Source organism: Trichechus manatus, unplaced genomic scaffold, assembly GCF_000243295.1.
Source record: "Trichechus manatus latirostris isolate Lorelei unplaced genomic scaffold, TriManLat1.0 scaffold00061, whole genome shotgun sequence".
NCBI classification, from domain to species: Eukaryota; Metazoa; Chordata; class Mammalia; order Sirenia; family Trichechidae; genus Trichechus; species Trichechus manatus.
The window spans coordinates 15,346,899-15,357,566 of record NW_004443997.1 but is presented as its reverse complement, the minus strand read 5'-3'; the positions used below and the strand labels follow the sequence as shown (position 1 = coordinate 15,357,566).

At 55.5% G+C, this 10,668-nt stretch overlaps 2 protein-coding genes across 2 annotated transcripts in view; one reads left to right on the top strand and one right to left on the bottom strand.

The window, feature by feature from the left end:
- RHOF (ras homolog family member F, filopodia associated) overlaps positions 1 to 10,512 on the top strand; it is a 13,480-nt gene extending 2,968 nt beyond the window's left edge. Inside the window, exons 3-5 of the mRNA XM_004379092.3 lie at positions 5,671 to 5,780; positions 5,862 to 5,996; positions 6,990 to 10,512. Of these exons, the coding sequence (XP_004379149.1) occupies positions 5,671 to 5,780; positions 5,862 to 5,996; positions 6,990 to 7,154 (410 nt within the window). The 3' untranslated portion in view covers positions 7,155 to 10,512. The remainder of the gene's footprint in view (positions 1 to 5,670; positions 5,781 to 5,861; positions 5,997 to 6,989) is intronic.
- The window catches only part of TMEM120B (transmembrane protein 120B), a 22,191-nt gene continuing 21,814 nt past the window's right edge, over positions 10,292 to 10,668 (bottom strand). Inside the window, exon 12 of the mRNA XM_023733668.1 lies at positions 10,292 to 10,405. Within this exon, the coding sequence (XP_023589436.1) occupies positions 10,292 to 10,405 (114 nt within the window). The remainder of the gene's footprint in view (positions 10,406 to 10,668) is intronic.

Genomic DNA, 10,668 nt, shown 5'->3' with positions numbered 1-10,668 from the left:
TGGGAGGCACTGCTGGGGAGGGTCCTATGTGATGAAGGTGATAGCAGTGATCCCTACCTTTAGGTGGATGGATATCAGAACATGGCAGATGACCAGATAAAGAGAGAGGCTAAGGGGCTGAGGGGAGTGGCTGAGCTAGAGATAGGGCTAGAAGAGGTTATGGTAGAAGGTTCTAGAACCTGCGGGGCTGGCCTCAGAAGGGACAGCTTACCCAGCAGTGACCAGAGCCGCGGGACAGGGGTGGCCCCTGGGAGACTGAATTTGTCCCCACGGAGGACCGAGTGATTGCCCTGGGCAAGTGGGAGGTAGTCTGGCCATTTGTCTCCATCCTGCGGAAACAGTTACAGAGGTGGGAGTGGGGTGGAGGGGCAGACGGAGCTCTTGGTGCTAAGAGGTAAGCGGGGCGGGGGCTGCAAACACCCATTACCCTCCCCGCCGGGCCCTGACACCCTCAGAGGCAGGAAGTTGTGGTGAAGTCGGAAGTTTCCCGGGCAGAGGGGAGGCAGGGGAGGGGAGTGTTAAGACACCAACTAGAGATGGAGTTCATCTGGGCCTTGGGGTTGCGACCAGGGTTGGGGTCACAGGATGGGCTGCCTTAGGAAGGTGGAGAGCTGTGGTCCTCTTCCCAACCTGAGGGAGAAGCAAGAGGAAAAGTGGGGCAGGGGGGCAGAGAGATGCTAAGGAGTTGGGGACAAGAAGGGTGTCATGAGCCATAGCAGCCAGGAGCCCTGGAAGCTTGGGGGAGCCATGTGTGGAGGTCAGTCAGAATATGTCCTTAGCTCAAAGCCGGGGCTGCCACAGCCCGAACTACTCCTGCCTCTGGGGAGGAAATGCAGGTGGGCGGGACCCAGCAGGGCTGGTAAGAGTTGGTTTCCCTTCTGGCAGCTTCCCCTTCTCACGCTGCCTGCACCCTCCCTCAACCAATGCCCAGTCTGGCCAGGAACCACCTGGCCTCAGTGTGCCTTCCAGTTTTGGGGACCGCTGTGGCCCAAGGACACCCCTTCTCTCCTCAAGCCAGCTCTGGCCTTCAGAGACCCCGGGCCCCCAGAAAGATCGGTGTTGCAGTAAAGCTCCAACCCACAAAGGAAATACCCTGCGTGAGGAGAGACCACACTTCCTCCTTGCCCCAGAGTACCGCCAACCTGAGGAAGATGGGCGGCTTTGAGGGGACCTTGGCCCAGGGACCTTTCCACGTGAGGAAGAAATGCCTCCTGTCTTAGTTGCCTAGTGCTGCTATACCCAAAAAGCCCAAGTGCATGGCTTTAACAAACAGAAATTTACTTTCTCACTGTTTAGGAGGCTAGAAGTCTGAATTCAGGGTGCTGGCTGTAGGGGAAGGCTCTATTAGCTCTGGGGGCAGGTCCTTGTCTCTTTTGAGCTTCTGCTCCTGGGTGATCTTCATGTGGCTTGGCATCTCTCTTCGCCCATGTCTGCTTCTCTCGCTTGCTTGTTTAATCTCTTTTATATCGCAAAAGAGATTGACTCAGGATACACCCTACACTAATACTGCCTCATTAACATAACAGAGACAGCCTGTTCCCAAATGGGATTATAACCACAGGCATAGAGGTTAAGATTTACAACACATATTTTTGGGGACATAATTCAATCCATAACACCTCTTTTGTATACAACTCAGAGGCTGTTTTGACCTCCTGAGCTCATCTGAGAGAACAGGGTGAAGCCCCAGCGTGCCTGGGCATGTGGCTTGGCCCCTTAAGCCTTTGCATTGTTATGGTTAAACTGGGGGAGCGAGTAATGGTATGGCCTTGTGGGTAGGGGACTCCTCATGCTTGTAGGTCCAAAGATCCCGGGGTTAATGCCCCCCACCCCCCGCCACAAGCCTGGTCCCCTCGAGAAGTTTGTTTCACTTGTAGCCATAATAGCAGTCCCTCCCCTTTTGTCCAGCATTTCCCAGCCTACAAAGTCCCTTCCCTTCCAGTATCTGGGGCAGGGTTATCATCCCCTTTTGAAGATAAGGAAACTGAGGCCCAGCAAGGGAAGGTGTGTCTGAGTGGCTCTCCTGACTCACGTGGGGGAGGATGTGTAGGACAGCCCACCCTCCCAAGGAGACCTGTGGGTCAACAGCACGTGGAAGTACACAGTCCGCGGCCTGCTCCCCGCGTGGTGGCCCACACTGAACCTTGGGGAAAGCTGAGCCAGGCAGGAGTCAAGCCAGGAAAGCATCCCAGAGGAAGAGCTGGGGTCTGGGCTGGCTGCCCACACCCTCCCAGCGTCCCTCTCTTTCTAGGTGCTATGTTGGCAGCCGTTTTTCCTCACCTGGTCAGGGCTGGGGCTCGTAGGGTAAGGATGGCTCCTACCCTGTGGGGGCGGGCTAGAGGAGTTTTTTGCTGTTGGGTGCCGTTAAGTCGATTTTCCATTCATAGCGACCCCATGTGGCAAAGTAGAACTGCCCCATAGAGTTTCTTAGGATGTAATCTTTATGGGAGCAGATCGCCAGGTCTTTCTCCTAGGGAGCCCACTGGGTAGGTTCAAACCATCAACCTTTCAGTTATCCGGTAAGCACTAAATCATTGCACCACCAGGGCATCCCAATAGTCCTGCCGGTAGTCCTCTGTCATTACAGAGCTTCCTCTTAGCTGTGTGACCTTGGGTAACTCACTTCACCTCTCTGTGCCTGAGTTTCTGCATCTGTAAAATGGAGCCCACCTTGTAGCGTCATCATGAGGCGTGATGAGTTAAGGCAGGCAAAGGGTTTCAAACAGGGCTTGGCATACGATAAGTGAGCGTTCGTAGTGTTCATTGGCTCAACCTGCTTCATGCATCCCTGTTTGACAGGTAAGGAAACTGAGGCCCAGAGCTTAGTTCCTAGTCGGCAAGGCTGGGAGGGCTTCCTGGAAGAACTGCCACTTGTGGAGTGGCTGGGCGGCGGCTGACCTTGGCATTGGGGACTGAGTTGGCACTCCAGCTCTGACCTTGGTCCCTCAGCCTCCTCTTTCTTGGGCTCTTAAGGCAAAGAACTCATGGCCCTGGAACTTTCCCCACCCTGCTTACCTGCCAGGGTGGCTACTTGAATTAACACAGGTCACGTGAGTGCAATGCCCTTGTAAATACTCAAGCACTGTGGAAGTCATCCCAGCAGAAGAAACAGACCTGACTGTTGCGCCGTGGCCACCTACTCCTTGGCGTGTTCATTCCCGGGGCCTGCATTCCAGGCGCTGGGCTAGGCCCCGGGGATGCCACGGTGAACAGCACAGACCCGGCCCCTGTCTGCAGGGGGCTGATGTGCTCATGGGGGAGACAAACAGAGAAATAGAAAAAGAGCCTGACGTCAGGGAGTCATGCGTGCTGTGAAGAAGAATAAACCACAGCTGGGGGTGAGGGGGCGGACTACGAAGGAGGCTGTTGTTCCAACAGAGGTCTCTCGGAGGAGGTGACATTTCTGTAGAGACCTCAAGGGGGGGGTGAGCCATGCTGCTTCATGGGGGAGAGTATTCTAGAAGGGGGAACTGCAGGGGCAGAGGCCTCACCCTCTGTGTTCTGAACACACTGTTTCCACTTCCTCCTTCAACCCCCAGCAGCCTAACCCCTGCCTTCGCCAAACCTCTGAAGTCTCTTGCACTAATGTCCTCGCGGGCTGTCATGGCAGATCCGGGGCCACATGTCAGCCTTTTTCCCTGCTGCTTTTGAGAAGAGTTCAGCAATTTCAAAGCAACAGCCAGCCAGTCTTTATTGGACACCTACTGGGTGCCAGGGATTAGTCTGAAGGACAGACTCGGTCCCTACCCTCATGGTGTTTACCGTCCACAGGGAAGAGACAGACAGCAGACAATATGGAAATGCTGGGTAGAGAGACCACTTCTCGTGAGAGACCTGTGGCAGGGCGGGAGTGGAGGCAGGCTGGTGCCACCCGGGCATCCTCACAACCAAGAGTGAGGGATTTGCTCCATCAGGGACCCTGATGTCTCTTCAGTGGAAGACACAGTTACTGTGCCTTTGCAGAGGTGGCTGGGGGGCACCAATGCATCTGAAAGGTTTTCAGTTCTCACATGGGAGTGTTTTTAGAAATACTAGTGCATTTATGAGTTAGAATCGACTCGATGGCAGGGTTAGGGGTTAGTGCACTATGTTGGGTGGGCTCCTGGATCAAGGGAAAAAATAAAATAAAGGTCCTTGTTGGGGAAATGGAGCTCTGGTAGTTCAGTGGTTAAGAGTTGGGCTGCTAACCAAAAGGTTGGCAGTTTCAGTCCACCGGCCGCCCCTTGGAAACCCTGTGGGGCAGTTCTGTTCTGTCCTGTAGAGTCGCTGTGAGTCAGAATTGACTCAATGGCAACGGTTTTTTAATGTTTTTAGTTGGGGAAATGGCGAAATCCAAATATGAATCAGAGTCTGGTGTCAACATTGATGTCTTGAGTTCGGTACCTGTACCAGGGTAAGATAAGAACCCCTTGCCATGGAGTCGACTCTGACTCATGGCGACTCCATGTGCATCAGAGTAGAACTGTGCTCCATAGGGTTTTCAATGGCTCATTTTCGGAAGTAGATTGCCAGGCCTTTCTTCTGAGGCACGACTGGGTGGGCTCTGACCTCCAGCCTTTCTGTTAGCAGCTGAGCGCGTGAACTGTTTGCACCACCCAGGACGCATAGGGGAAGAGAATGCCCTTGTTCTTAGGAGGCACACACTGAACCATTACAGGGCAGAGGGCGGGTGTCTGCAGTGATTCAGAGGAAGTGTTTATACAGCGATAAAGCAAGAGGGGCGGACTGTAAACACGCCACGCATCTGAGGCAGGGGCTTCTTTGTGCTGTTTCCAGTTTTTCTGGACGTTTGAAATTGTCAGGATAAACAGTTACCAAACCTTTTTAAAACCTGCCTGCGTTCTAGCCCAGCCTCTAGGTTCTGATCCAGTGGGTGCTGGGGAGGAGCCTGGGCCTTGGGATCCTTAAACTCTCCCCAGGTGGCTGTGACTCAGAGTTGGGCATCTCAAGCGACAGCCAGTGCAGGGGGAACCTGGGCTGGAAGGTGGTTCCTTGCTCTTTCCAGCAATCTCCGCCCCGCCCCCGGTGTGGACAAGAATACCAAAAACCAAACCAAACCTATTGCCATCCGGTCGATTCTGACCCATAGCAACCCTATAGGACAGAGTAGAACTGCCCCATAGAGTTTCCAAGGAGCGCCTGGTGGATTCGAACTGCTGGTTAACAGCCATCGCATTTAACCACTACGCCACCAGGGTTTCCATTGACAAGAATGGACTGGGGGAATTCAGCCAAAAGCATCGCTTTATCCGAGGGAAGCCAGAGGCCACAGCATGCTGGGCATGGCTGTTAATTGGAGCAACCTGGGCCGCCCCAGCCCCGTGGGTCCAAATCTGGAGGGGGGATTGAACCCAGGCAGTCTGGCTCCAAGGCTGCACTTTTAACCCGGGCATCAGGGCAGGGGAGCATCCTCATGGTCCTGACAGAGTAGTTTTCCCGGTGCTTTCTTACTCTGTGATCAGGCCCAGCTCACTGAGCACCGACTCCGTGGGTTTCACTCTTGGAGTCTTTGCAGCCATCCAGTACCATAGGCTGCCACCCCTGCTTTACAGTGAGGAAACTGAGGCACTTGCCCAGGGACCCTCCACCCTGCCCATCTGAGCACAGGCAGGGGGCTCTGGGATGGACAGGGGATGTCTCCCCTGACCCCCGGCTTCCCTCTGGTTCCAGGACAGGAAGACTATGACCGCCTTCGGCCCCTCTCCTACCAGAACACCCACCTCGTGCTCATCTGCTATGACGTCATGAATCCCACCAGCTACGACAATGTCCTCATCAAGGTGAGGCCCGCCTCCTAGGGTGGGGGCCGGTACCAGTCCCCCAGCCCCCCAGCCCTGACGCCCCACCCTCTCCCCCCACAGTGGTTCCCCGAGGTCACGCATTTCTGCCGAGGGATCCCCATGGTACTCATTGGCTGCAAGACGGATCTGAGGAAGGACAAGGAGCAGCTGCGGAAACTGCGGGCCGCACAGTTGGAGCCCATCACCTACATGCAGGTGGGTCGGGACCCGGCAACCCCTCTCTCCCCCCGCCCCACCAGCAGGGGCCAAGGCAGCAGGCACAGCCGTGGTCAAAAGGCTCCCCAGCCTTCAGCCTCTGCCACTGGGGTGCCTTAGTGGCCTTTGGGGGAGCTGAGGCAAGCAGGGTTCTAATAATAACAATAATTTAGTTATTAATAATGTTGACAGCCCTCTGGTCTGAGCACTTTACATGGCTTCCTTCATTTAGTCCTTATAGCTTGGAGGCAGGTACTGTTAGCAGCCCCCATTGTGCAGGGGAGATGTGGAGGCCCAGAGAGTTTCAGTAGCTTGCCTGGGGTCACACAGCTCTTCAGTGGAGCCAGGATGCAGCCCCAGGCTCTCTGACCCTGAACCTGTACTCTAACCACCACCCTGCCCTATCTACCAAGGGGCTAGAGTGCTGGGCCCTGCTCCATAAGTAGGCTCCTCTACCCGAGAGTCAAGGCAAATCCAAACCCTGCAGCTTTTTGGGTGAGGCATGGGAGAATAGATTAGTTCCTGTATGTATATGTATACAAAGGAAAATAAGGAAATTTTAAGAAAAAGTAATAAGCATTAGTAAAGTTCATTTTTTTAAATAAGGTTCTTTTACTCTAGTACGAAGCTTAGATGCCTAAATCGTACTGTCAGAAGAGAGGAGGATCTAGGAAGCCCTGTCTATCTTGAGGCCTTCAGGCATCTCACAGGCCTAGGAGACAGACAGCCCACCCCACTTCTCAGAATTCTGCCTGAAGCTGGAGATGGGGAGATAGAAGCCGGTATGCTCTCCTCGCAGCAGCCCCAACCCTGGGCGGCGCCACACAGGCCCTTTCTTTCCATCCCCACATGCTGGGGAGGCCGCCCCAGGGATGGAGAACAGAGTGGGGTCCTGACCAAGCTCCCAAAGCCAGCCCTCCACAAGAGGGTGTGAGCAGGCCTCCAGGGACCCCATACTCTGGCCCCGTCTAATGCCGGCACCTCCCCACCTAGGGACAGAGCGCCTGCGAGCAGATCCGGGCCGCGCTCTACCTGGAGTGTTCCGCCAAGTTCCGGGAGAACGTGGAGGATGTCTTCCGAGAGGCCGCCAAGGTCGCCCTCAGCGCCCTGAAGAAAGCCCAGCGGCAGAAACAACGCCGGTTCTGCCTGCTGCTGTGACCTGTGGGGCCCTGGGCACCAGGCTGCAGGGCCCCCGCCAGGAGACAGGGCCCGAGACCCTTCCTCCCTACTTCCAGCTCGTGCAGGGCACTCGGAGTTGGACATCTCCAGCATCTGGTGTTTGGGGCCTGTGGTTGGACTTGTGGATCATTCTGGAACTCTCTCCTTTCCCAGCTGGGGCTTCTGACCACGAACTCGCCTCTAGGCTTACACTCAAGCCATGGCCCCAAGGTGAATGAGGATGCTGGATTCACGTCCTCTGTGCCCGGGAACCACACATTCTGCAGGGCCTGGGCCACGCATTTGTCCCCAGGACTCAAGAGTGCCCTCACCATGGCTTCCACCGGCCATGCTGGGCCCCTCTCTGCACGCCCAGTTGATGCTTGACATTAAAACTATGGCTGGTACGCAGGCAGACGTGGACTTGGCAGGGTTCCTGTGGGATCCCCAGGCTGCCCGCTCCCTGGGATCCCGAGATAGGCACGGCCGTATACACCACTTCTTCCTTCCCCCAGGAACTCGGGGGCCGTGACAGGGCCAGGGCCCAGGGCCTATCAGGAGAACGCAGGCCACAGCCCCGGATATGGGGCCGGCACCACCCTCCCTCTCCTCCTGGCCCAAACTGCGGACTCCGCCTTGGCCTTCAGCTTGGACACCATCATTTCAGAGCTGGGCACACGGGCCCAAGGAGGAGAGGAAACCATCCTTCAAAAGGCAGAAAGTATACTCCTTGTACCCCAGTCTGATCCCTGCTGCAGGACTCCTTACACCTAACCCCACTGTCAGGAAGTCAAGGTGAAACGTGCCATCCATTCCTGGTGACCTGGGTCAGGTCAGTTCTTAGACTCTTTCCCATCTGCAGTGGGCAGTAGTCCATTTAAACTGTCACTGAGCTGCCCTCTGGCCCTAACAGCTTCCACTTGTACCAGAACGTGGGGTTCTGGAGCTGAGGCCATCCTTGCCTGGTCTCCTGCGGAAAAGGACAGGATCCACCCCCGCCCCACACGATGGGTTTCTCAGAGCTGGTCCTCTTCGGACCACCTGTGTCACCAACAGCCAGGAGGGTACTTGTTAAACTATAGACCCCTGGGCCCTGGGCCACCTTCCGGAAATTCTGGAGTGGGGGTGGGGGTGGGGGTGGTGCAGGCTTTTTTAAACAAGTGCTCCAGATGATTCTAAAGCCCATCAGGGACTAACAGTTGCTCAGTTCTGGAGTGAGGACCAGGAGTCTGCGTTACCTAAGATGGGATCATGGCTCCAAGCGGCTCCTGCCCCCCTTGTCCAATGCTGGGTTCCCCACTAAGCCTGAGCCTCAGAAGCCAGGCTGCCAGGCAAGGAGACTTCTGAAATGCATCCATTCTACCTAGGTTCCCAAACACCCTGTCATGCTCTGGGGATCAATAGAGGAATCAGACCAAGGACCTCTTATTCTAGCAGGACCCAAAGACTTGTGCACACATGATGCTCTAGGACAGGGGTCGGGAAACTATGACCTGTGAGTCAAATCTGGCCGCTGCCAGTTTTTGTGAATAAAGTTTTAGTGGAAGACAGCCACATCCATTCATTTCTGTAGTGTCGGGCTGCCCTCACCCTACAACTGTAGAGCTGAGTAGCTGCAACAGAGTCAGCATGGCCTGCAGAGCCTAAAATATTTACCATCTGGCCGTTTTCAGAAAAGGGCTGACTTCTACTCTAAAGCAAACCGATGTGCCTAAAGGGCCAGATGGCAGACCTGAACAGGGAAGGAGGGCAGGTATAAAAAGGAGAGGCGGGGCCTGCAACAAAGTAGAAAGGCCGGCTCAACCCTGGCCAAGTGCTGTCCTGCAGGAATGTTGCCACATCTCTACATTTTTCTAGGGAAAGTAGAAATTGGTTTTTTATGTGGAATCTCACTGAGGTGAGAGGGATAAGGGGAGGGAGGATCTCGTATTTTAAAAATGTAACAAAAACAATTTTTTTAAATCCCACTGAGGGCCAAACATGTATGTGGGCATCAGCTGTGAATTCTGGTCTAAGTGGATTTGTAGGGACGTCTCTAAGGGCAGCTGAGGCCCATGAGTGAGACGGGGCAGAACATTCAACTGAACCCACTGGCTTCTCCACCCTCACCACTAGTAGAAGATCTAACGCCAGGTGACCAGACATTCCTTGGCCTCAGATGTGGCCTCTTGAGGGGTGGGCCTGGTCATAACTCCCGGAACATTCCAGAACCTCTGGGGAGAAGGGAGGGAGATGGGGAGTAGGTGACCTCCACGATGGCTTAAATCCCTGGCAGGCTGAGGGTCTTGGTCCCACTCCCTGAGTACTCACTGCAAGAATCTGAGGAGGTGGTGGAGGTGTGAGGGTCAGGAAACTCCCAAAAGCCGACCCAAACTTTCAGTGTCAGAACCACTCTCAGTTACAACAATCCAGAGGCTGGAGCGCCCTCTGGTGGTAACCCTCAAAACCCATCGGTGTCATTCCAAGAGGCCAAGCCCTCCAGGCCTTAGGGAGCGAGCAGGCCCCCTTTCCCCACCAACAGGAGGAAGACTCAGGAAGCAAAAAAAAGAGGAGGAGGCAAAGACAGACAGTGGTTCTCTGAGAACTTAAATAACCCCTGCCACGGCGGGAGCTTACAGCAGAAGCGGTGTGGCCCAGGGCAGGGTGCTCCACAGGAAGCTCAGGGCTTCATTCAACCCCATGCCTGGGACTCAGTAAGTAGCAGGTCAGCATAAATCCAACCCCAGCGAGGCACATCCAAACCCCAACCTGAGGGGCTCAAATGACGGGAGGGAGGGCAGCCGGGCTCCCTGAGGCTTTAGGCCCCTCCCCAGGAAGACTGGCCCAGTCTTGGCCACTACCACAGGCCATGGGGAAAGCCTCCGGTTCCTGGGGAGTTGGGGGGACCTGGTATTAAATATGCTCATAAATAGGGAGGCTGGGTGGGCTAATACTGTGTGGACGGGCTGGGCTCACATTCCTTGTGTTGGGCCGGGGACCGGCGCCTCGGCCCTGCTCCCCATGACACGCTGGCTCAAGATTACTGCAGCCAGTGGTCAGGGGCACTGCTGGGGAGGATGTCGGCAGCAGAGGTGCCGACCAGAATCCCCCCACGGTCCTAAAGTCCAGGGGCCCGAGGGGCACAAGAGTCCTGTGGCTCAGGGCTTCTCTGTCTTATTTCTGTTCTTCTGGAGTTTGGCGTGCACGACTTTAAGTGTGGTCAGAAAGTTGCCAAGGAAGAGGACGAGAAACGTCAGCGCCAGGACAAACACCTGAGGAGGCACCCAGAAAAGGTGGGGGGAGAGGGAAGAGGGGTATGAACCAGATAGATGATTTAAGCTCTGACCAGCCCCCACCGCTAGAATGCCCCCCACCCCAGAACATCAGAACCCCCCTTAACACACAGCATCCCACGGCCTGCAAGTTCCTGCCAGCAGCAGGGAGACGTGGGCAAATTGGACATGGTCACGCAGGCCCCAGCAGCAGGGAGCTCTGGGCAGCCAGGCCCCATGGTGGGGCAGGAAAGGGATGGTGA